This window comes from Scardinius erythrophthalmus, assembly GCF_964197995.2.
Source record: "Scardinius erythrophthalmus genome assembly, chromosome: 4".
NCBI lineage: Eukaryota > Metazoa > Chordata > Actinopteri > Cypriniformes > Leuciscidae > Scardinius > Scardinius erythrophthalmus.
Window position 1 is genome coordinate 12,130,246 of NC_138224.1, and position 27,634 is coordinate 12,157,879.

The 27,634-nt window shown below is 37.7% G+C and overlaps 2 protein-coding genes across 8 annotated transcripts in view; one reads left to right on the plus strand and one right to left on the minus strand.

The window, feature by feature from the left end:
• chchd3a (coiled-coil-helix-coiled-coil-helix domain containing 3a) overlaps positions 1-9,783 on the minus strand; it is a 68,202-nt gene extending 58,419 nt beyond the window's left edge. For 4 of the 7 annotated variants that reach the window (XM_081363321.1, XM_081363322.1, XM_081363319.1 and 1 more), the window contains exons 1-2: positions 9,545-9,783; positions 7,650-7,905 (exon numbers count right to left, since the gene is read on the minus strand). In XM_081363321.1, coding sequence (XP_081219447.1) covers positions 7,650-7,905; positions 9,545-9,625 — 337 coding nt within the window. In that variant the 5' untranslated portion in view covers positions 9,626-9,783. Of the gene's footprint in view, positions 1-7,304; positions 7,906-9,544 lie in introns of all 7 variants that reach the window. The other 3 variants (XM_081363317.1, XM_081363318.1, XM_081363316.1) reach the window with 1 other exon arrangement.
• Positions 9,784-12,365: 2,582 nt separating this feature from the next.
• The window catches only part of exoc4 (exocyst complex component 4), a 117,067-nt gene continuing 101,798 nt past the window's right edge, over positions 12,366-27,634 (plus strand). The window contains exons 1-5 of the mRNA XM_081363696.1: positions 12,366-12,466; positions 14,959-15,148; positions 17,697-17,891; positions 22,327-22,511; positions 24,034-24,134. Coding sequence (XP_081219822.1) covers positions 12,387-12,466; positions 14,959-15,148; positions 17,697-17,891; positions 22,327-22,511; positions 24,034-24,134 — 751 coding nt within the window. The 5' untranslated portion in view covers positions 12,366-12,386. The remainder of the gene's footprint in view (positions 12,467-14,958; positions 15,149-17,696; positions 17,892-22,326; positions 22,512-24,033; positions 24,135-27,634) is intronic.

Below are 27,634 nucleotides of genomic sequence, written 5' to 3' on the forward strand. Positions count from 1 at the left end.
ACTTGAGTTTCCATCTCACGTCCACCACATTGGAGCATTTAATTTAATTATTACTTAAAGTGCCGCTATTACGCCATTTTAAAGGCTCCTAATTTTGTTTTGGAGTACAGTTCACGTTACCTACATTTCTCAAAAGAGTCTGAAAACGGTTCATTTGAAGATTCGGTCTCTCTAAACTCTAAACGAGGCAGAGAACAGTGAAAGCGCGTAGGTGACGCTCATAATGCCACCGTCCTGCTTGTATCTCATGGAGGAGCTCCGGTTGGATAAAAGGAGGAGTGAAGACAGTGAAGGACGAGAAAGGACCAGACCTGGACATTTACGTTATGTTTTATTTATAAGAGAGGCAGTCTTCCATGAGTGGCTGACGTTTTACTTTCGTTTTGGGTTTATTTTATGATATTAAAGTTTTGCTGAACGTTCGCCAGTTCCCGCCTCCATCCTCCTTGATATACACAGTGATATAAACAGTAACGATGGCGTTGTTTTTTCCATATCAATTCCAGCGTGTCCTCATACTTTTGAAGTGCATGCAAAGTAGTTATGCTGAAAAAAGTCTTCTCGACATTTCGACGACACAAACCAAATTCTTACAGGCTTCAGCAACAACTACAATGTTTGAGGGCGGGTCAAAGTAGACACTGTTCGCAGAAAGCCAATGGAGAACATAGGCTGGCATTATGCAAATTTGTCACATTGTTACATAGAGTGGAATTGCTGACGACTTGTTTTGGCAGCTCAGAATCGATTATTTATTTTATGAGACAATTACTTTATTTGTCATGCACTTTGCAGACCTTTTACATTCACAAACATCTATATTACACACTGCATGAAAGGTAATATTCAAAAAAAGCATAATGGGGGCACTTTAATATATTCAGGAAAGTAAGACGTAGTAGCTGTCAGTAGTTTAAAGTGATGTTTTATAAGCAGCCGCCGGAAGGAGCAGTCAGTATGAGTGCCATATGGTTCTGTTGCGTAACAATGTTCATTTTAGAAACAATTTGAGACTGTAAAGCCAGGAGATGAAACCTGTTGGGAGAGAAGCACTTAAAAGTTATCACTTACACCAACCTTCTTCAAGACTAATGAGAAATCTTTCTGTTACCGTGACAATGCCGAAGAGGGAAAAAAGAAATTAATTGCAGATGCTGGCAGAACATTTATCAAACAGCAGGGTAGTGTAATGGATACAGGCAGGCAGGTGCTGTTTAACCTCAATCCCACTAGATACCATCAAATTAAAGATATGGTGTAATAACAGAGATCCTTCGGGTAACACATCTGATCTCCACCTGTAATACAGGTGTATATAACGGTTTCCCCTCCACTTTTTGACCCGCAGTCCTTTCACAACACAAATGATCATTAGAGCATACACAAAAGCTTCATCTTCATATGCAGACGTATGCGTGTGTGTGTGTGTGTGTGTGTGTGTGTGTACATAAAAACAACACTTTTTCATGTAAAAATTCCAGTAAAGACTTATTGTAGGGTCACTTATTAAATAAATCAATCAATAAAGTTATACATTATTATAGTTATATTTTTATAGATATATTTTATGTTAGAATAATATTATATTATAAATATAATATTACAGTATATAATAATAATAATAATACAGTATACAAATATATGTATTGTATTTATTTATTATAAAATATGTAACAAATAAATAAAAATATACTTATACATATTCATTATATAAGGCAACTGAAAGTGTATATGTGTGGTTTCAATTGGGATTTAAATTATATCCCAAATTTATTCTACATTTAAGTGTAAACTTATTGATTTAATCAGGAAAGCAGCATGAATGATTCAAAAACAGATTTTATGCACAAATACATGCCTACACACGGTTAGTGAATGAGACCCCCTGTTATCAGCTTCTCAGAAAAGGAAAATGTAGCACACTCGTTCTTTTTTTTTTTCTTTTCTTTTCCATCAGGCTTAAGACTTTTCTACAGTGTCACACATTTATTCAGGCTCTAGGTTCCCATAATTCATTAATTTAAACTGGGCTTTAATATTTAAAAAGGATAAAGAAAGAGTCGGTGGATTCAAAGGATAACCAGCTCGTATGTTAAAACGCCATCTGAGAGTCTTCCGGGGCTTTTCGCAGGAGGTCACCGAGAAGTTCAGAACGACATTAACCGTCTGGGTGCCCGTGTCACTCCTGAGTGAGAACAGTAATGCTTAAAGATGAAAAACTCATCATCTTTAGATATTTCTCTCTCTTTCACTCACTCCATCATTCTCTGCAGAAATTTTCAAAAGTAGCTTTCGGGCAGTCGGGAGAGAGATAACAGACAGAGACAAATTGCATGTCTCATAAGATGTTTCATTAATCTCCAGACCTGAGAAGAGGAGGGGCTAATCTAAACCATTACACGTTCCTCACGATCCAACTTAAACGAGCCTCAACATCTTCTACAGACATGAAGAGACTCCCAGGAATATCAAACAAGTAGATCTTTCGGTAAAACTTAATGGTAACACTTTATTTTACAGTGTCCTTTTTACATTTGTACTTGTGTTTACATATGTATGTTACATGTACTTATTACAGTAAATTATGCATAATTACATGCAACTAACCCTCAAACAAACCCTAATCCTACCGTAACCCTATAGTAAGTACATGTTGTGAAAGGGATGGTTCAGAATAATTTCAACCTAGGGTCCTTTGCACCATGACCTCGAGACAAACACCCCCCCCAGAAGCTTTTTTTCCCTTGGTCGAACATTATTAAAGTTAGAGCTTATTTAGAGATATCAGCCGAATGGCTTAGTGCAGGCGCTAATGGATCCTAGTTTGTATCTCATAAATTACCCCACTAATAATGCCCGGAATGGTACCAAACTTCTACAGTAGTACAAACAGGTTCTGTACTCATAAAACGAGGCATTGGAAAGTTTGTAAGTAGGCTACATCAGGAGTTTATTTAAATAAAACTTGCCTGATGGCTTATGGTACAGCTAACCCGAACTTCGAGGTCCCTTCCGTGATTTGGGAAAAGCCCGTAAAAGTCCTAGCAGAAAGCGATGCATAAGCATGTAGTGTAACGACACCGAGTTCCAGGAATGCACTAATATTTTGTTGCTAACAACTTAGTGTTGACTAATAATCGTTGCAAACTGGTACTACCAACAAAATGTTACATGTACTTACATAGTAATAGCAGTAAATTATGCATAATTATATGCAACTAACCCTAAGCCAAACCCTAATCATACCCTAACTCTATAGTAAGTGCATGTAGTTAATTATTATTACTCAGTACTAAAATATATAATTACACTGTAACAATGACACCTTAAAATAAAGTGTAACCGATCTTCCTTATTCTCATCCTACACTTTCATCTTCTCAGGTTTCATGGAAGTTTTCATGAAACAACAAGCAAGTGGGGCAGAAAGATCATTTTATTATGATGTGTAAACATGTTTCCCTCTCTGAACTTGGCGATCCTCAAGGAGCTACTTAATATGTAACGGAAAGAATATATGTTTATGTATGGCTGAGACAAAGAAGGATTTGTGTGCTGGTAATTAGAGCGTAATGGAAAACGGTGTGTGGGCCCTGCGTATGAATATTCATGGTATGCTGAGAACGTGTAGGAGGATCAACCTTGACCACTGTCTAATCACCGTGCGCAGGGACTCTGCCGTGATTTAGTGATGGACTCGATCATCCACAGCTTCTCTTAATACCTCCACTCGTGGGCGCACATAATCAATGTCTCTCATTAAGGTCACAGCCTTTGACCCTTAGAAGATGAGCTGAGCCTCTTAAGGAAAGAAGAGCTGAGGCAAAGAGATACAATTTAAGAAGTGAGTCATCGGGAAAAGGCACAGCATTAAGTTTGGTTGAGGCTTAATCTTTCAGTATGGTCACTGGTCATTTTTAATAGATGTAGATACTAAGTTTCAATAAGCATTGTTTGGTAATTGTTCACCAACTTTTCATTTCACAAAAGAAAGACATTCAAATAACATGAGGGTGAATAAATCGGGACAATTCTATCACTGTATTCTGGCTCAACTATGCTAACATTTTAGCTATGCTATATTATTTTTTTCTAAAAATGTAATAAGCATTTAAAAGCTTAATTAAATAAGCATTTGATTAAATAAGTCTTTCTATTATTTAAATGCTGTATGCAATAGAAAATAGAACAAGAAATACAGAAAATAACTATGTAAGCCTCATTACACAAAGTTCATTGTTTAATTGCTTTCAAAGATTGCAACATTATTCACGACAATAAAACCTGGAAAATCTGAAAATCTGTTTTTTTTTTTGCACTTTTCCCTCAATAAAACATTAATAATAATAATAATTATTATTATTATTTCAGCAAGTGACAGCTGTATTGAAATGTAATGAATGTTCTATCCAGCAGTTTTTAAAATAATAAAAATAAGTAGCAAAATAAATAAAAATAAATGTATTTATTTAGATACACACACATAAGCATATATATAATAAAAGATAAAATGTTTTAGCAAGTTTCCCTAGTTTCAAAGGGGGTGTGATGAGAATTACAGGGTTATGTTATTCACTGTCATTGTATTACATAATCCCAGAATACATATTTATAGTGAACACAAAAGTGTTTCTGTCATCATTATACCAAGGAAGCACAAGCCAGCAAGAAAAACGAACACGTGGGAAAGGGAAACCATGAGAGAGATTGAGATGTAGGGAATTTTAGATAGACGGATAGAGAAAAAACAAGAGTGTGTGAGAGCCTCCATGGTAGTGCTCATTAAGCAGATCTGTGTCTCATTAACAGGGAGCTGTCTCGTTATGTGTGATGCGGGCGGGCGGGCGTCTCTTTTTCCATTCTCTGTAAGTAGAGCCAGTTCATATAATGTCAGCTCCAGCCCACAGACTCTGCAGGTTACACTACTATTATGGGCCGAGAGGGCGCACACAGAAATTTTCACACGCATTTGAGCTGACAGCCACCGTTTCAATACATATTAGATGAGCTTAATTATGTGGCGGTGGGAGCAAGGAAGCTCAGAGCTCAGAAAAAGACAAGACTCCATGTCTTGGAAACGTCCAAGTCCATTTTTAGCATATGCTGTTTGACAAAAGGATACATTGTGGGTTAACGTTATAAATACATAATGTGTTTAAATAACTTTTTGCTGCACTAGCCCCAAAACAGGAAATGCATCACTCTGCTATAATGACAGGCCCAAAATACAAGAGCACCAAACCCGGTCTTAAATTGCATACTTGATCGGGACTTGTATACACCTGGTATTCACAAGTGGACGATGCTAAATATAGGTGTAAACTGGGTCTAAAGCGTTTTGAGTTTAAGATTTTTAATCCCAGATATTTTAGCAAAGCTACATAAATCAAAGAAGATACTCACCAAACGTTATTGTGTACTTTATGTTATTAAAGAATGGACTTTGAGCACATGCATCATTTGGGGAAGGTTTATAGTTTAGCCAAAAATCATGTGACTGAAGAAAATGTCAAAGAATTGTGGGTTCTTTCCTAATTGGCGTCTCAGTTATAATCGCTCAAAACCGCATCTAAACTTCCGATTGAAAGATCTATGAACAAAGTCTTACTTGCTAATGAGAAGCAAAGCGGTTGTAAACGTGATCGGATCGACACACTTTTGGGAGGACATGCTGTTCGAGGTACCTTGGAGGCTGAACTGGCTTAAGTGGAGTTCCTAATTACAGCATTGATTCATTAACTCTATTACAAGTTAGAATTAATCGTTTCATTAGCACTCAGGCACAAGCTATGAATCATAATATGGAAGGATCCAGGCCCACTCACTAACATCACGAGGACTGAACTTTTAGGAAAAAAATTATCTAATTTTTAAAAATCCATACAGTTGCATTTCAAATAAATCTCAATCATGCTGGAGTAAAGCAGGTGTGCATTTCTGATTTATGTGCTTCGTTTTTGCAGAAAAAAACGAAAATATAAATTAAAAAATAATTGAAACAGATAGTTCAGCCAACGACTACTCATCCTGATGTCTACTACTTCATCTTCGACGCACAATTGAAGCCATTTTTAATGAAACCTGACATATTTCAGTCCCTCAATTGAACGTCCATTCAACCAAATCTTTGATGCTTCAAAAAGTTCAGAAAAACATCAGAAAAATAATTCTTATAAGTCTTCTGAGCATACATGATGGCACTGTATGATGAACAGATAACATTTACGATGCCTTTATGAACTTTTAGAAGCATTCTTGAATATTTGGTGGAATGAACTAGCCTGGGTTTCCCCATACTGCCTTGCTCGCAGCGCGATTTTATTCACGCTGCTAGGCAGTCTGGACACCATGGACCAAATTTTCCCCTGAAAAAGGGAACCAATCACAGAACGGGGAGGGAGCAGCAAGACGATGACGACACCGAAGCAGTTTGTTTATATCTATGGATCCAACATGGCATCAGACTCGACGTTATCTTCTACCCTCATGTTTATCTTGCACAAACGGTAATATTCGCTAAACGCCATCGTGTACAAATAAATCTTTGACCCATCGTCTTTTTCCTCGTCGAATTTCTGTCACTCTACATACGTCATCTGGTATAATTGAAGCGATTGGTTATGAGCTACATACAGGCGCATTTGATAGACATTCATAGCGCCCAATAAACGGCTCTGGGCATTCGTAAACCACGCCTCAAATACGAGAAAATGAACACGTGGTTCCCAGACCAAGTCTCAAATGAGACTTGGTCTGACGTTAGCCAGGCTAGGAATGAACTTTCATTAGAGGGAAAAATATCTTCATTTGTGTTTTGAAGAAGAACAAAAGTCTTATGGGTTTGGAACGATGGCATAATTTAGATTTTCAGATGAACTATCCCTCTAATAATTAGTTTCTCACTGTCCCTGCCACATTATAATGTATAAAAAAAATTCTGCACAACAATAATGACTACTATGGTACTATATGCATGTTGTTATATTCCAAAACACTTTATTCAAGGAAAATTGCAGTGGCTCCACTCCACCCACGTACTCTGAATGTGTTTAAGAGAAGTTTGAACTCCGTAGAATTACCCAGAATGACTTGATGCGTAATATTACCCCTTCACAATGGTGTACCAACACATTCAAAGTGCTTACAAGATGCAATTTACCCGAGGAGTATCATTAACGCTCATGAATGACAGGCACTGAAGTGCACTGTGCAATATGTGTGAAACACCTCAAGTGTAATTCACGAGCAAACCACATGAACACATGCATGTGTGTCAGCATTGCGTTACAGAACAATCCAACTCACCGGCAGGAGGTGGTGGAGGAGAAGCCACAGGTTCGTCTACGGTCGGAGGAGGGCGCGGGATAGTTTCAGCGGCAAAAGCGACAGGGGTGTCAAATTCAGCTGGAGGGGAGGGGGCGGTTATTTCCACAGGTGGAGCAGAGACAGGTTCGGCAGCAGTTTTAGTGATAGGAATGGATTCCACAGGGGGAGGAGGTGTGAAAAGCTCAAAAGCAGGAGGGGCGGGAACAGAATCAGCAAGGGGAGGAAGGGGTCTGGGTTTGGAGGAGTGAGCTGGGGCAGTTATTTCCACAGGTGGAGATGCTGTTATAAGCTCAGCTGTGGAAGCAGGTGGAGAAATGGACTCACCTGCAGGGGTTGATACAACACCCACTGATGCAACAGGAGGAGGAGGTGCAGGAGTGGTCACTTGCTCAGGGAGTTTTACCCGCTCTGGCAAGGGAGGAGGTGGAAGGGAAGTAACAGGGTCAGATGGAGGAGATATTGGCACCAGTGCTGGCAGAGGATCAACCACAAGGGGAGAAGCAGGAGGGGTTCTGCTGGGTGCCTGGGGTCTCGGCGGGCCTGAGGGTTCCCTCATGCGGTCGATGACCTTCTCTGAGAGCTGAAGAACAGAAATGAAGAAAACAAATGTCAGTGATCGTGACAATATTCTTGCTCATTCTCTAGTTTTAAACAGAATGTAAAATAAATGATAAACAATGCCGGCTCATTAGAAATGGTCATTCTGCTTGAGTGCTTGAGTAAAAGCACTTTTGTATTGACAGCATTTTTATATAGGCCTTATAGACAATCATATTTAAATAATAATAATAGTTGCTGGATTTCAATCAGTGCAAAATATTTTTTAGTTGTAAAACTAGTTTAAGTTATTTTAGTTCTTTAACTTCCTAAACTTATTTGACTTAGTCACACAATAATTATATTTTCATTCTTCCGAGTAAATGAAAGTGACAGGAATTTTCGATAATTACGGTGGCCAAGAGAGCTCAAAGCAACTTGCAACTGAAGAAAACACATGTCAATAGAAAAAACATCAGCAAATTAAGAAAACATCTTCATCACTTTGACAACACATGTGCTGCAAATACTCACAACACACACATGATCAGGATGTTGAAATAAACCAAAAAAACAAACCTTTTAGGTCACCATCAACACCACTGAGGAATAGACATTGAACAATAAGCATGTACCTGCCAGGTTACTCGCAAGTTGAGGTCCCCTTGAAACATTTTCCTTGTGGTCTGTGCTATTTACAGCACATTTCTGTATTTGGTTGTGTTGTTGTGAGTATTTACAGCACATGTTGTCAAAATGATAAAGAAGTTTTCTTAATTTGCTGGGTTTTTTTCTATTTGCATGTTTTTTTGTTGTTGTTGTTTTCAGTTGCAGCGCGTTGAGCTCTCTCAGCCACCGTGGATAATCCTTAGTGAGGGCCTTCAACAGGGGGATTAACTTTTTATTAAAATTTTATCATAATAATAAAAATAGTAATTATAATAGTAGTAGTAATAATGCTTTAAGTAAATTTAAAAAATACATAATCATTCATTTGGTAGAGTATGTGTGTGTGTGTGTGTGTGTGTGTGTGTGTGTGTGTGTATGTATATATATATAAACTGTTAAAATGTATATATTATTGTATACTAGGCTTGATATGCAAAACTCATATTTTTATATAGATTTATATACAATTACAAGGGGTCCCTGTTTTATCTCTTCGCATAGGCTGAAGACCACTGCTGTAACTTAGTTCTCATTTATGTAAACACTGAAAAACACCAGCACAAAACAAAACAGTCTCTAAAAAGCAAGTGTGAATAAGGTGCATGTTTAAAAACAAATGAATATACTGTAGTACCAGTATCAACTGGTGTAAACAGCTGTGTGAAGGGTGACTGTTTAACCTATATGGGGGTGGGGGGTGGGGGGCACAGTGCTGTCATGGTTGACATTGTAATGCTTGAACTGCAACAAGTGTCTGCTAAAGTAACTTTTCTTAGGTAGGCTTGCTTATCAATTACATAACTCGGTTTTCCAGGTCAGCTGAAGCGAGTGTCCAGGCAGTCAGGGACAGAACGTTTATTCAGTTAACGTTAGATAAGTTAAGACTGTTAGAAGCCTTCATCACGACCCCGGCGCATGCATTCAAATCACAGCAGAGGTGAATTAAAGCCATGCGTCAGTGTGCGTGATGTGCATTTGACAGGTGGAGGAGAACAGACATGAGTGTCACTCACCCTTATGCCCTTCACTATCGTTATGTTCTCATTTTCATCCGATTCAAAAGACACGCGACGCGTGCTGCTGTTGGCTCCCATTCCTGCTCAAACAAGCCCCTGGTCTTTAACCAGTTAATTCATGTAAAATCTAATAAGTAGTTATGAAATGTAAAGAGTTGACAGGTTGTTATGCGCGAGCACCGGGGCTGCACGTTCCAGTTTAGAAACAAACAGCGCTTCCGCTTTTAGCCCCGCCCACCTGGCACAGGCGAAGAAAGACGATTCTCATTCGTTGAGCGTAAGTGCTTAGTGTCTCTATTGGACAACATAAATGGAAGAAAAATGTATTGGATTTCAAGAATAGATAGGCCTATTTATTTATTTCGGACAATAAGCATTTCAGATCTATTTTAGAGCATAATAATTATAAATAATTTGCTGCTATGTTACAATAACTTACAACAGGCTTTTTTTTTATCCTTTTAGTACAGTCTAATAATCTAACAATCTAAGCTGTAAATGTCTTCTACTTTAATATTCACCTATTTAATATTTTTTCCTAAGATTTCACATTTCAATTCTAGTAAAGAAAAAAAAAGACAGAAAAATACTTTTTAACCTTTATTAAATCTGTTCAAATAACAAACAGGTATTGTTAACCGAACACTAAATTCAGCACCTGTAGAAAGTAAGTGTGTGTGTGTGTGTGTGTGTGTGTGTGTGTGAGAGAGAGAGAGAGAGAGAGAGATAGATTAGTGTGTGTGTGTGTGTGTGTGTGTGTGTGTGTGTGTGTGTGTGTGTGTGTGTGTGTGTGTGTGTGTGTGTGTGGCCTGGTAAACCCTACATTATGGGGACAAAACATCCCCACAAATATGGCAATATCCGAAATCCTTGTCTTTCTATGACATTTTTTGGTCCCATGAGGAAAACAGCTTATAAATCATATTAAGTGATGCTTTTTGAAAATGTAAAAATGCATAAATTCTATGATGGGTAGGTTTAGGGGTATAGGGTTAGTGTAAGGGGATCGAATATACAGTTTGTATACTATGCAAAACCCAATAAAACATGAAAACGCAACACATGTGGGCGTGTTTACAAAAACAAATACTAAAATAAAAATAAATAAATAAAATAAATTATAAAAAAAAAAATATATATATATATATATATATTGCAAGTAATTTAGAGAGTTGTAATGGATTTCTTTTTTTTTCAGCTGCTTTGAGGGTTGAAAAAAAATTGAAATAATTTTTAAATCCCACAAAACTTGTAATACATTTGTGTAAATATAGATATTTTTTTAAAGATTTTTTCGCATAACCCCCCCTCCCCGCTCACCATACTTAACAATGCAATACTCAAAAGGCATTACATTCTTTTTAACCATTCGTGCATTCTGTCCCAAAAGTGCTTAACTATAAAAGAAGTTCCTGAACTCCTCGTGTCAAATGATCTGTGTGGGCATTCTGTCCTTCAGTGGGTGGCTGTCTTTGTCTACATGTCCTCAGGCGTCATTGTGACAACCTTTTATCCTGCACTAGGTGATGAGAAATAACCTAATCCCAGTGTCATCAGCAAAGGACAGTAGATTGTTCAGAAATGATGGGCCTCAGAGGAAGCCGATAAGAAGAACTTCTGGATCTGACTAAAGGCTCAGAGGAGCTAAAGGAAAATAACCTCAGAGTCTCTGTGATTGTTTCCTTTTTTTGAAGCGGCACAAAATTGGCCACTATGTTATCTCTGCTGTCCACGGACACATCAGTCAAAGAGGAGACTGCCAGATCGACCCTTTCCCACACAATCAATGCCCTTTCCTCCCTGGTTTGTTACAGCAGAGATCGTCAGGAGATAGAGGGGAACAGGTCCAGAGCAATATATCCTAGGAACAGAAAGCAATTAACAACCTTCACCTTTCGCTCCATATTGCTCCCATGGCTAATGTACGTCTGATTTGTGAAAGAATTCTCAAAACTGGTCTGAACGATTTGCTTAAAATTAAATGCACATTAGTTACTTTTAGTATATATTTTATTTATTATCATGTAAATGAATCTTAGTATTGTCTAATATGTGAACTATATTTATTATTTATCATGCATAAACTGCTAATGAGACTTTATTATCAAAACAGGAATAATAAACAGCAAAAAATAAATAAAAAAATAAACAGCAAAATGTGATTAATTTTTTAGAACTATAACACAACATTTACAAGCAAAAGGATAATAAACAGAAAATCCCAAGAGGGTTACAATACAATTCTGAAATGAACTATAAAAGCATATTACATTAGCCTATTTTAGACTATACAAGCAATTTAAATTCTAGTTCTTTGAAGAATCTTTCGATCTTTCATCTTATCAACAACAACAAAAACAATAAAACAAAGTATTTTATTTTATTTTTACATTTATGAATGTAATATTTTGCAAGGAATAGTAATAAGTAAACCTATAGCTAAACCTAATATGAAAATTGGCTAATACAGAAGTTTGGGATAAATTCCTTTAAATAAAATGATAGCCAATCCAAAACACTTTGCAATAAACAGTTCCAAAATAAGTTGTTAATAAGTTGTTTCTTCGAAATTATGACAAACTGAGCAATTAGGGGAAAAAGGGCTACCAACTTTATAGTTTACTAGGTAATAATTTATGCAAAAGTGATTCATATGCATATGGTTCCTTGAAACGAACTGTTCAAAAGAATCGAGTCGCGGAAATGAGTCGGACCTCCTCTCCATCCCTCACTTTTCATGGCTTCAAAGACTTCATTTCCCAGCGATCCCTGTACGCCTGAGGGAGGCTTCCCATTGGCTGAAGTCCGTCACGAGTTTTTTGGGTGTAGTAACGGAAAGATGGCAGCTGACACAGGCAGATACAGGAGCGCTGTCTCCAAAAGCAAAGATCCCTCTGGTTTACTTATATCTGTAATAAGGTGAGCACGATATTTTTTACAATGTCTAGCCGGCCAGCTTGATTTTGTCTGCGTTAAATCTTTGCACCTTCTTTTTGCGAAGCAAACGACATGAATGGATAGCCGCTTAGCATGTTTGCTAACAATACATCCTGTTATATTGAATTATTTCAATTATGGATTAAAATAACAAGTACTTCTTAAGAGGCTTTACGTCTCATCAGCTCAAGTTTATAGTTTGCTGTGAGGTCCTCTGAATGACAGAATTTGTAGGCATAGTTACTGTAGGAACTTGTTTAAATGGACTGCTTATGTTTTGACAGGACTGGCAGAGTTTCAAAATAGAGACTCACTGTGTTTCTTAAACAGCACTGTTTCAACATCATAGACGCAGTCTGAATATTTGTTTGCTTGTCAACACATAAATAATACACATAACAACATACAAGAACAATAACATGAAAATACAACAATAGACAATTGGTCCAACAATAGAAAACAATAGAAAACTTACAACAATAAATACAACAATAGAAAACTTAGTAAACTGTTTACTTAAACAGCACCGTTTCAACATCATAGACGCAGTCTGAATATTTGTTTGCTTGTCAACACATAAATAATACACATAACAACATACAAGAACAATAACATGAAAATACAACAATAGAAAATTGGTCCCACTTCATATTAATTGTCTTTAACAACTAGGCTATGTACTGGCATTTAAATTAATAATTTGATACAATGCACTTATCGTGTGTACGTTTTACATTGTATTTATATTTAATGAATATAATATAATCTGTTATTAATCTGTAATTACATCTATAATTATATTTACGTCTTAACCCTTTCCCTTGAAAAGGTAAAGTAAGGAATTATTCTTAATTTTTCTGTAATTTAGTTACAATTACTTCTTATGCAATTCACTATACAATAATTCTATATAAAACAATTGTGGATTTAACATAAAATTTTAAGGTTAAAATGTTTGTTTTTAATGTAACTTTATACACTCAAGTTCAAGAATAATTTATGCAATTTGTATATTGTTTATTTGAAAGAATCAAATGTGCAGTTTTGTGTCTGCCCTTGTATTGTTCAACTGGCCTAGGTTGATATGGGATTTGGAAAGTATCTAGTAATAAATAATGCAAGTAATGTAATAAGTACTACAGTAATCTAATTACACTGTTGAAGATGTAATCAGTAGCTAGTAATTAAATACTTTTTTAGAGTAACTTAGCCGACGCTGCCCGTATCCCACCTCAACTGCAGCAAAATAATTTTGCAATACAACATAAACACAATACATTAGTTATTTTTACATACAGTACATACTAGTTAAATAAATCTAATATAAAGTTGAACCATAAATCTTATAAATTACTGTGGAAAAAACACTATATATAATATGTGATGTTAAATATACTGATAGATGTGTTCCAGTCTGCACAGTTTATTTATTTATTTATTTTTAAGGCCATTGAGAAGGCAGGGAATAGTCCATCATGAAGACAGGAAGTTCTTGTATATAGACTTCCATTGCCTTGTGGAACATGTGACAGATCTGACTCTGAGGAGCCCTATTTGAAGCCCTCATGGTGTAACGCTTCTCAGCTGATGATAGATGGCAGCCAGAACCCAATATAGTGTGCTAAAGTAAAGTTACTGCCTAATTGATAATGATAGTTACAGTACATGACTGCTGGTAATGCCTTGATGAGTTGTAATGAACTTTTTTTACTTGCTTACGTAGATTAAACGTATTTTCTTCCATCGAGCCCAGTTAAGTTGGTAAGGTGTCAGAGATCCATCACTCTGCTTCACGGCTCTTTTATCTCCATTTTATCCATCAGCCGTTTCCATTAGGATGTCTTCAGGGCAATCCGTTGGGGTCAAAAAAGAGTGAGTCTATGGGTGGAAGCTATATCTACATGATCTGTGCTTCACTGCGAGCTTGAAGGGACCCTTCCCTACTGACTACTGGTTCTCAGACGTTCCTTCTATATCTCTATGAGCTCTAGTGACTGGAATGAATGTAATGAGTTCTTTTGGGAGATTGTGCTGCCTTCTTTTACTCTGATTTAAAGCCACACCGCAGTGGAAATGAGTTCAGGACAGACTTTGAGAGCTGAGCTGTGACTGGCAGCCTGCGGACTGGGACACTCGGTGGATTGGCGTCAGCCCCAGCGGGTCTCTCTGAGTGGGTGGGCTTCTGGTGATGGATTGTGGTTGCGATGATGGCCAAAAATCCAACATCTGTCTGAAAAGTTTGTATCATAATGATGACAGGATGAGCTTATATTGGGTGCAGCCTCGTCTCTGGCATTCATGCTGTGCTCTGAAGAAAGCGCAGCTGGTATCACGCATCTATTCTATTCTGTAGAAAATGAGTAGGCCTATTGGAAGCGTTTCAGATATTTCAGTATCGTTATGTATGAACATTTTTCGATGCATATTACTATATAGTTTGGTGATGTAGCATATGTTTACTATCTTTCGGTCAGGACACTGTCCAACAGTGATGACGTGCAGGACCGAGAGACAGAGAAGGGCCGTCTGGAGGAGGCCTATGAGAAGTGTGACCGAGATCTGGACGAGTTGATCGTTCAGCACTACACAGAGCTCACCACAGCCATCCGAACCTACCAGAGCATCACTGAGAGAATCACCAGCTCTCGCAACAAGATCAAACAGGTGTGCCACACGTTCATCTGCGTTTAGAAACTCACTAGTAATCATGAATGTATGTTTTAGATCATGGGTTTCAACATTTTTCAGATCAGGGACCATGTTCCAAGACTCAACCAAGGGAACTCCTGCACTGAAAAGAATGATTCGTTGAATTTAATCAATTTTTTATGGTAAGTGGTTGCACACAATTGATTTAAGCTAAATTTAAACAAATGCATTAAGTTGAACTAAAACTTAATAAGTTCAACTTAGCCTAATACATTTGTTTAAATGTAGCTAAAATCAATTGTGTGCAAAAAAATTGATTAAATTCAACAAATCATTTTTTTCAGTGTGTATAATAAAGCTAAATCTCACAATACATTTAATTAGCCATATATATATATATATATATATATATATATGCATGCTTAACACATTATTAATTGCAAATGTTGACATTATCACGAATATTTAAGTGCTATATGTTTTACATAGACTGCTGTTCAAAAGTTTGGGGTCAGTATGATTTTTAAAAATGTTTCTGAAAGAAATGCCTTCACTGCATTCATTTGATCAAAATTACAGTAAAAACTGTAATATTATGAAATATTATTACAATTTAAAATAACTGTTTTCTGTTTGAATATATTTTAAAATGTAAAAAAGCTGAATTTTCAGCATCATTACTCCAGTCTTCAGTGTCACATGATCCTTCAGAAATCATTCTAATATGCTGATTTGCTGCTCAAGGAACAATCCTTAAAGCTACACTGTGTAATTTTTTAAGTTAATTCTTAGCAAAAAACACTTTGTTCTTTCAAAATGATATGTGCTCATTAATGTGTAATTACTTCTACCAACTAATCAAGTATTCTCTTAAGCGTAGAATCTGCCGTTTAGAATACATACGAGCGAGTCACTCGAATGGCGGCAGCCATGTTGCGCCTCCATCTTGAAAATACATTAGCCAAAGTGGGACATACCTGGAAATTCAAACTTCGCCTTTCGCGTTTTAACTCTCAGTGGCGCCGTGACGAATGCGAGGGGAGATTACTCGCGACTGCCGGCAGATTTGAAATAATACCGCCACCGTAGGACGCCCTCAGAATGGGAGGGGCTAGAAAGTAATATTCAGTTGGTAGTCATATACAATTTCACCGCTAGATGGGAGAAAATCCTACACAGTGTAGCTTTAATATTGTCAATGTTGAAAGATACTTTTCAGGATACTTTGATTAGGCTAATAGAAAGCAAAAAAAACAAACAAAAAGTGAATTTATTTGCAATAGAAATCTTTTGTAACATTAAGCTGTAATTTTTAACAAATTTTTTTATTTGCCCTTGTATTAACTTCTTTCAAAACCAAAAAACATCTTTCCAACCCCAAACTTTTGAACGATAGTGTATGTTCTCCACAGACCTGAGTACCTTCAGGGACCCTGGTTTAAAATCCCTAATTTTAAGTAGCTGCACAATGAGTTAGTTATATATTTTAAAAACATAGGCACGTAGCTGCCAATCACACGGTAATACATCTTTATGCTGTTTGTTTATGGCTGATTGAAATAACTTCCTCACTGCACATATATTTTTTTTCTTCTGGTCAGCAGCTGGCGGAGATAAAACGCAACTGCTGTTTGCTTTATAGCCCACATAGTTCTGTAATAACCTACCGATACGTAAACACACACAAACTGCATGCAGTCTGATATAATGCTGGCTGTAATACCCAGGGAATGATTTATAAGACATAATTAGAGGGAAAACAACACGCTGTAGCAGTTTGACGCAAAAAGGGAAATTAAAAGCAAATCAACAGCTTTTTTTGTGTTGTTTTTGTGCTTAATCTTCTCTCTCAGCCATGCGGCCTGATGGGTCGTCCCTCAGGCTTCTGGTGTCAGGCTTCCCACACGCGCACACACTCAAACTTGCCTCAGAGAACATAGAGAATAGCAGTTCTGTCTTCATGCTGGTGAAGTATTTGATGAGAGGTGCCAAGGGACCTCCAATCACCATCTTTACTCATTATTATTTAAAGACACAGGTGACTGAGTTTGTTTATTGCACTCTTGAAAAATGTGTTTGAGTCAAGGACTCAAAAAAAACATCTCAATTTGCGTGTGTGCGAGCGCAAGCGGGAAACCAGAAGACATAAACCCAACGCAGCCAATAAAACCTAGCAGTGTTCGTTAATTTTGCTGTTTGTTTATCCAGCTTTGGGATTTGTTCACGTTTGTGCATGTTTTGTAAGCTCTTTTAAGAACATTAAAAATGAACTAATTACTGCTTCCCACGCCACCCGAAACATGGTGAGCCATCATAAAAGAAACATTAGGCATCACTAGTAATTGTCTTCGATGTCTGAAATAATATCCTTGTAAATTAGCCACTAAGCTTGGGTTTTAATCTACAGCGAAATGTTTGTTTATCATCTTCTCCCCTGCTGCTGACACACTTGAAAATAATTATGCATAGAAAAATGAGCAGTGAAAGGAAAACTGGAAAGATGATGCTTGTTTCATCAAGTGTGAAGGGTCTTTTAACTGTATGTGGGCTTCTCTCTGCTTAGGTCAAGGAGAACCTGTTGTCCTGTAAGATGCTCCTCCACTGTAAGCGAGATGAACTGAGGAAGCTGTGGATCGAGGGTGTCGAGCACAAGCATGTCCTGAGCCTGTTGGATGAGATCGAGAACATCAAACAGGTTCCTCAGAAATTGGAGGTGTCTATGGCCAGCAAGCACTACCTGCACGCCACGGATATGCTGGTGAGTGTATGATCAGGGTTGCCAGTGAATACTGTGTTGGTATGAGAAATCTCATTCATTCCTTGGTAAGTACATATTAGCTGATTTTTGTTTCTTTAGCTTGTACCCTGATATAAACATATAAAAATAATTATAGATCTTTACCTTGAGCTTTGCACTCTAATAGTAGTGTTTCAACTAATTTCATGATGTGCATTTTGGGATGCTTGACAAAGGGTTCTTCTGTATACAATAATTACTTTAATTACACTAATTATACAATATACTGTAGTACATTAATTACATATTGCATACAATAATTACAATTACAAAGTACTTTTATTTTTTAACTGAAGAGTGAAGGAACAAGACCTCGATATTTAGTTCAATAAAAAAATGAAAGTAAAGAAATCCATAGATGGCCAATAAAATAGTATAAATTATTATTTTTAAATGTTTTTTGTGTGTTTATAACATATTGCAAACATTACATAATATTTCAGAGAAATTATAAAGAAACTTAGCCTTTTGATGAAAATGTGAATTATGAAAACATAAATGTCGTCAGTTCCTGTCCATATTTACACCATCATTCAAAAGTTTGGGGTCATTAAGGAATTAATACTCTTATTCAGCAAGGACACATTCAATTGATAGAAAACTGACAGTAAAGACATTTTATAATTTTACAAAGTTATTTTGAACTTTCTGTTCATCAAACAATCCTAAAAATGTATCATGGTTATTAAGCAGCAGAACATTTGTAAATATTGAATAATTAGAAATATTAGAATCATTTCTAAAGGATCATGTGACACTAAAGGCTGGAGTAATGATTCTGAAAATTCAGCTTTGCTGTCACAGGAATAAATTAAAATAGTAATATTTTGCAATATTATTATTTTTTTGATCACATAAATGCAGCCTTTGAAGAAGCATGTGAAGCTTCTTTCAAAAAAAAAAAATATATTGACCCCTAACTTTTGAATATTAGTGTACTGTATTTCCTTTTTTTTTTAATATATATATCAACATAGTGGAGAGTGACATGAAGTTATTTAGGAGAGTGAGAGTGATTTATTTTTAGTGAGAGGGGAGATGGTATCAAAACTGCATGGTGTGTCAGGAGCATGTTGGCTAAACATGGCTCCAGTGCTGATTAAAAAAGTGGCCTATTCAGTTATGCAATTCTGGTCAGGTGATTAATTCCCACTGCATTAATCAAAGCTCATGGTGCCAAAACATCATCAAAAATAAGAAGGAACATGGACTTCCAGGTGTTTTTTTTTTTTTAAGATTCTAGGTTTTACTTGTGTTCTTTTTCAGTGTGTTTTTTTTTTAGCACATTTTTATCAGGTGTTTGATCACACTGTTTCTCTGGGTACATTCACACTCAACAGGGGAAATCAGTGAGTAGCGGTGGTCAGAGATGACAAGCTTCCATCCTCCTGCTCTCTCAGGTCCCTCAGGTGTTCTTCTCCTCCTGTGTGTGTGACTGTGTTAAATCTGACAAGGAGTATTGGGACTGCCAACAGAGATTACGGTGTACACGGTGTTTCAATTTGCAACTCTCGTCTGAAAACACTGTCCCTCACTTTTCTGTGCCTGTTAGACACACACACACACACACACACACACACACACACACACACACACACACACACACACACACACACACACACACACACACACACACACACACACACACACACACACACACACTTCTAACTGTTGTACCTGTCAGTCTGGTTAACTTCCCTAGTGTGTGCTTTTCAGATGAGCTGTCATTCATTACCTCACATCTGTTGAATTGTCCCTTTCCTCTCTTTCAACTTTTTACTTAATTCTGTTTGTTTCCTCTTCCCTTTCCTCTGTATTATTTTCCTTTTCCTCCTCTACTCCTTTCTTCTACCTCTTCTTCCTTTACCTTACTCTTCTTGTCCTTAATTTTTCCTTTCCTTTCCTTTCCTTTCCTTTCCTTTCCTTTCCTTTCCTTTCCTTTCCTTTCCTTTCCTTTCCTTTCCTTTCCTTTCCTTTCCTTTCCTTTCCTTTCCTTTCCTTTCCTTTCCTTTCCTTTCCTTTCCTTCCCTTCCCTTCCCTTCCCTTCCCTTCCTTCTCTTCCTCTTTGTACTTGGTCCTTTTCTCTTTCTATTGCTTTCATGTCATTTCACACACTCTCTTTTAGCCTCCTCCTTTCCTTTCCTTTCCTTTCCTTTCCTTTCCTTTCCTTTCCTTTCCTTTCCTTTCCTTTCCTTTCCTTTCCTTTCCTTTCCTTTCCTTTCCTTTCCTTTCCTTTCCTTTCCTTTCCTTTCCTTTCCTTTCCTACTTTCTCTCCTTCTTCCTTGTTCCTTCCCATGTCCTCTACCTGCCTTTATTCTTCTTTCTCTCCATCCTCCTTTACTGTCATTTCACATACTCTCTCTTAGCCTCCTCCTTTTCTTCCCTCTATCCTATCCCAAATATAAAGAGAATTATCTCAATTGAAAATTGAAGTGTCTTCTCAACTAAACCTGGTTTGGCAATAAGACATGTAAACAGGCACACTCACACATACTCAGAATGAACCTGATCATCTGATCCTGGTATACACTGTGGCTCATGCAACCCTCATTTGCATGAACAACTCCTTGACTTGATGACCCCTTCTCTGTCTGTCAGAAGCGGTGCACAAAGTGTGCAGTGATGGCCCTCCAGAGCACTATCAACAGGCCATTAGCTTTCCTCTAAATAATAAAGCACATTCATTCACAGCCATTTTGATTTATTTGCTAACTGTACAAGCAGTAGCCACTGCAGGATCATTCAGTGCTGAAGGAGAGGAGAGGTAAAGGCAAAGAGAAGTAAAGACTAGAAATACAAGTTAATGCAGTAAAAAAGCAAGAGAGAGAGAGAGAGAGTGAGAGATTAAATGAAGGATGGAAGGAATAAGGGAAAGGTTGCATAGAAGATCAAGGCTCTGGGACATGTGAGCCAGGTCAGGTGAATGAAATGAGGAAATTTAACTTATCAACCACACAAATGCTTCAGATTCAGTTTGCAAATGCGACAGCATGGCAAGTAGCTGCTGATACGGTGCAGATTCAGGACAGCATTAAAGCTAAGCCTGAGGGGACTACCGGTACCTGGACTCGCGCTCCATGTTAAGTTGCATTTGTTCTTTTTTTGCTTTAAAATCCCCTTGCATGCGTTTATGAGAAAGAGAGGAGCAGATGAATACAGATACACAAAAAAATTTGAAGCAAAAAAGCCAGATATATTTTTTAATTACTTTCTATATTCACAGCCTATTTTCTATAAATGAAATATATAAGATTTAAAAAAAAAGTAAGCATTACTAGCATATCTGTGTGTGTGAGAGAGCAAGCTTATGTATGTATTTAGCTTTCCTGCATGTTTTTACATCATTCTCTCACTTTGTGTTTACTGATAAGCTCAGTCATATGCCTCATTCAACCAGCAGCCGCATACTTCATTATGCTCTCTGCAGGAGCCACACGCACTCAGCAGAGTGAATATTCAGCGGCACTGCAGTCCACCACGCTGCATTCTCCCTCTTTTAATACTTTGATTGGACGAGAGTTGTTATTGTGCTTTATCACTGTGCTTTTTGATGGGCAGGTGGGGCATGTGCTATTATGTGATCCTGGAGTGCAGCTAATCCAGGAGACTTTCCAACAATGGATGTACCTGGAACACGATATACCTTTAAAACTAGCAGTAAACACGCTGCATTATGATTTGGTAGTTTCAACCTAACATTCAAAACAACAGATACCAAGGAGACAAAGTGAATAGACACATTTAATAGCCAACATGCTCTGGCCTTCATAAATATTCAGATACTTCACATTTTAAAATGCATTAAGCCACTGCAAAATATGACAAATATTAAAGCAAGTTAATATAAAGAACACCTTATCAAGCAAACCATTTTACAAAAAGTTTAAGATTTAAATTAATTTTTTTTTTAAACATTTATTTAAATTATTCTGTCCAAAATTAACATTTAAAAATGTTTGGACACTTAATAGTTATAAATTGACTTTATTATCAACTGTCAAAGGTAACTGACCTCAAACATCCACTACAATGACATTTATTTATTTATTGCAATAAAATTCATTCACTTTTAAGTGTGGCCAAATATTTTTTATATTATAGTAAAGTAATGTAATGTAATATATTATATATTATATTATACTATATATATATAGTAGTCAACATTTGAAGTGGATCAATAGAACAACACTCGTTCTTGTCTAAGGACAACTTTGATGAACTTTTTTGTTCCACTTCAAATGTTGACTACTGTATACATATATATATATATGATGTTATATATTTGATGTTATTCTCCATCCCATTATCTAACACAAAGTTATTTATTGTCCTCCATCATTTTTGCTCATAGACATTCAGGCAGATGTAAACTTCAGGCGTGCTGTTGTGTTTGCAGGTCTCAGCGGTGGATTCTCTTGAAGGACCCCTGTTGCAGGTGGAGGGTCTCGGCGACTTGCGACTGGAGCTCCACAGCAAGAAGCTCAACATCCACCTGGTGCTAATCGACGAGCTCCATCGCCACCTCTACATCAAGTCCACTAGCCGCGTGGGTCACCGCGGCAAAGACAAGGACAAGGGACGGTGAGCTACAGTAACGTGCTTCACATTTGATTGGGCAGAGCATGCAGTTTGGCAAAATTAGAGGCTAATTGCTTGATTCAAAGATTTCAAATCTAGCGTCATTTCAAATCAAAGATTATTCAAGAAGGAAAAGTGCACCGTATCACTTTAAAGATATGTTGGCTCAGTATTGGACCCGAAGTAATATGAAAATAATATTACAAAATGTGAATAAAAACCTCACTCAAAACTTTTGATTCCGGTTGTGGCAGTAAACCGAAAGCAATTACCTTTGGAGCGGGAAAGTCATTTCTCAGCTTTAGATTAATTTACCTTTGCTGGTGGCAGGGCGCACAGCTCATCTAATTACTGTGTGTACTTTTTAAAGAGAGAGATGTGCTCTCTTAAACCAAACATCCCATGAGTCACTGCTGTCTGATCATTAATAAGGGTGTGGAATATGCCCGACAGAATAACTGATCAGACTAATTAAGAATCCAGGGGCCTGAATATGGGCCAGAGCCGGTGTTAAACCCCAGCTAGTTTGACATTCTGAATAAACTTTAATTAGTCAAAGGGGTGACACGTAGAAAATGTGTCACGCTTCTTCTCTAAAGTCTGTTTCTAAATCTCAGCATAGTTCTGCTTCACGTAATTAATGACAGGCTGCTGACGGGGTGATTGCGCTATCTTGAAGGGAAACCACAATATTAATTCTTTCCTGAAGGCTTCGTTCTCCAGGCTCGTAATTCATTAGCTTGTTGGTAAACAAAGCTTCTCTGGCCCTGTTGCATCCCTCTCACCAGAGTCGTGTAATTAGCTGATTTGCGAGTGTTCTCTTCCTGTCCCTGCGTACAGGGCCTGGCCGCCGTGGCACTGATGCCGGCATTCAGCACAAACAGAGATAAGTCATTCGCACCCTCGTGGATGAGCACGAGAGGAATGATAATAGGTTTTTGCTTTTCTCGATGGCGGCAGGGCCGCCCACGTGCGCACGGTCGCCGGGGGACTGCTGACCCCCTCCGTCAGCGTGCCGTGTGAACCGCCGCGGCTGCCTCGGCAATGCTAATTCTCTGAGATTAGACAAGGCGCAGCGGTGTAGCGCATTAAGCTAATGCAGGTTGGTGACCCCCGCAGTGCTGAAGTGTGGAGTTGTTTGTAATAGCGTTTTTGATCTCAGAATTGTACGGCCGTGTTTGTCGCTCTTCCACCGCTCTGTTTACGGCCATGTAATTATAGCGCGACGCTTTCATGAGGAGAAGCGATTTATTAGTCAGGGTCATGACGCGACTGCAATTTTCTGGCAGGGTTTTTACTCATTCCGTCTCTCTAGTGTTTCGCAATCTGTCTTGTTTGATTCTTCCTGTTCTGACCACTTTAATGGAAATGTTTTTGCGGACAGTTCTCGATTATTTTCATAAAACATTCACGGCTGCACTTGTTATGAATGCTTAAACAATAGACGCTGTCACTCTGAAAATGGTTCCTGTCGTGAAGAAGGAAATAACAGTACATGTGGTGGTGTTGTTGTTTTTTTCTTCAGGTCCGTTCCAAAGGACACATCTGTTTTGGATGTCGGCGGTTTGTCCACTCCACGCAAGCTCACAGAACCCTCACAGTTCAGCACCCCGGGAACATCCATCGGTAAGAACAGAACAGCAGATATGACCAGACACCAAAACAACCCTGATGTGTAAAGAAGAATGAATAGCAAGTAGTGCATAGTAAACTTTTTTGGCTGAAACCAAAGCCAAAAATTCTGGAAACACTGGGCCAAAAACCATATAAGCAAATGCAATATAAGTGAATTGAATATAAATGAAATATTTATACATATTTTTATTCAAATAAAATTGTTAAGTATAGAATACATACACATTTACAAGTACAATAAAATTAAATATAATTGACACTTTTATTTGAGTTATATTTAGTTAAGTTACAGACTTTCTGTTTATATTCTTTTTTCATTTTTTGAAACCAAATCGTTTTTTTTTTTTTTTCCCAAATTTGGATTATGATTGTGAAGATGAAAAAACGAAACAAAGTGACTATTAGCCATTGAAAGAGAGAAATAGAGTGCTACAAGAGAGAGAGAGAGAGAACGGATGAATTAGAACTTGATTTAGTGGCTCATAATTTGAATGATGGATTCCTCTCTGCTGTACTGAAGGGAACAGCGGGTGTCCGGGGCGAGGGATGAAACGATAGCGAGGGGTGATTTTGTCTGTCTGTGGGCCTGGTGCTCCATATCGTCTGCCAGTGTTCAAAGTGCCAGTTAAATCATTAGGACACACATCTGACCAGTATCACTGTGTCTATTAATATTGCACTGGGGGCTGCCACAGATAAGAAAAGACTTGCAACTGTTGCTTCCTGTGTGTTACTGAAAGCAGTGGCATACACATACTCCTATTATACACATGGAGAAGGTGATTGTAATATACACACACTAATTCGTTGACATACCAATTTTCTCTTTTACAATTATACAGTGACTCACACTTTCACTTGCATGTACCTCTAAAAAGACACACACAAGAACACACTCTCTCCGGTTTCATGATCTCAGTACATCATGTTTCAGTAAGCATATTAACCGGTGCAGATGAGATCCTCTCTTACGTTATTAATCATGCAGCACTGTCAGCACAGCGGGGGTGCGGGCCTTGTTATCCGTGCTCTCCTGTGTGGGGCCGACTCCACTGTGAGCTCTGAGACTGTTATCAGTCCCACTAACCCACCCACAGCTGTCTGTTTCTGTTTCTCCTACACTGTCTCTGACATGCTGTCACTTTTCAGAACAACTATTGACAACCCTATCCATCCATTCATCCGTATTTTTGTCTGTCTGTCTGTCTGTCGTTTCATCGATCCATCCATCCATCCGTCTAACTGTCTGTCGTTCTTTCTATCTATTCATCTATCTGTTGTTTCATCCATCCATCCATCCATCCATCCATCCATCCATCCATCCATCCATCCATCCATCCATCCATCCATCCATCCATCCATCCATCCATCCATCCATCCATCCATCCGTCTACCTGTCTCTCGTTCTATCCATCCATTCATCCATCTGTCCATCCATCCATCCATCAGTCTGTCTATCTGTCTGTCTATCTATCTATTTTTGTCTGTCTGTCTGTTGTTTCATCCATCATCCATCCATCCGTCTACCTGTCTATCTATCTATCTATCTATCTATCTATCTATCTATCTATCTATCTATCTATCTATCTATCTATCTATCTATCTATCTATCTATCTATCTATCTATCTGTTTTTGTCTGTCTGTCTTTTCATCCATCCATCCATCCATCCATCCATCCATCCATCCATCCATCCATCCATTAATCCATCTACCTGTCTGTCGTTCTATCCATCCATTCATCCATCTGTCCATCCATCCATCGGTCTGTCTATCTGCCTGTCTATCTATCTATTTTTGTCTGTCTGTCTGTCTGTTGTTTCATCCATCCATCCATCCATCCATCCGTCTACCTGTCTGTTGTTCTATCTATCTATCTATCTATCTATCTATCTATCTATCTATCTATCTATCTATCTATCTATCTATCTATCTATCTATCTATCTATCTATCTATCTATCTATCTATTTTTGTCTGTCTGTCTTTCCATCCATCCATCCATCCATCCATCCATCCATCCACCTGTCTGTTGTTCTATCTATCTATCTATCTATCTATCTATCTATCTATCTATCTATCTATCTATCTATCTATCTATCTATCTATCTATCTATCTATCTATCTATCTATCTATCTATCTATCTATCTATCTATCTATCTATCTATTTTGTCTGTCTGTCTTTCCATCCATCCATCCATCCATCCATCCATCCATCCATCCATCCATCCATCCATCCGTCTGTCTACCTGTCTGTCGTTCTATCCATCCATTCATCCATCTGTCCATCCATCCATCGGTCTGTCTATCTGCCTGTCTATCTATCTATTTTTGTCTGTCTGTCTGTTGTTTCATCCATCCATCCATCCATCCATCCATCCATCCATCCATCCATCCATCCATCCATCCATCCATCCATCCACCTGTCTGTTGTTCTATCTATCTATCTATCTATCTATCTATCTATCTATCTATCTATCTATCTATCTATCTATCTATCTATCTATCTATCTATCTATCTATCTATCTATCTATCTATCTATCTATCTATCTATCTATCTATCTATCTATCTATCTATCTATCTATCTATCTATCTATTTTTATCCATCCATCCATCCATCCATCCATCCATCCATCCATCCATCCATCCATCCATCCATCCATCCATCCATCCATCCATCCATCCATCCATCCATCCATCCATCCATCCATCCATCCATCCATCCATCCATCCATCCATCCATCCATCCATCTCTATCTATTTCACTTTAAATGACTTACACTTTAATTGTTCTTATTTGGTCTGATTTTGCTAAAGCAGGTAGAAACGTCTCTAATTCACACTCAGAGCCAGAGTAATTCCTGTGTCGCCTGCAGTTTTCTTCACTTTACACGAAACGCTCGCAATTATTGCTGTCGCAGTGCTTTATGTGTGATAGGGTGACGGCATCAGACAACATTTCCCCTGCTGCGGAAGACGCTTCCCTTTTGTCGCCTATTTTGTGTAATGGCCTTTTGCACATCATTTGTCGGTGGTAATTGTAGTAATTATTTAGCAAGCTACAGTTGGGGGGATTGAAGAAGAAAAACCTGAGCCCATTAACTTGCCATACACATTAAGACCATTTTAAACAGTCATTGGATTTGAGGGTATTAGCTGACAGAAAAATAAGCACTTCACTGTACGATCACTCTATTGAGCAGGTGAATATGGAGAGGTGTGTTATGCAGGTTTTTAAGGAGTGTGCTGATGAGAAGGGAGGGGATGATTGTGAAATGGTGAAGCGTACCAATTAAACATTGTTAAAGATGACTCTAAAAATGTATTTAAATTGCAGGCCGTTGTAGGTTCAGTAATCTCAATGTATATATGCTACAATAAGTATTTGATTATCAATATAAGGTTAATTTACATTAACATTACTAACCTTTTTATCTGTAAAATCTCTCTAAGAAATTTTTTATAATAAATTAAATGTAACAACATTATGAT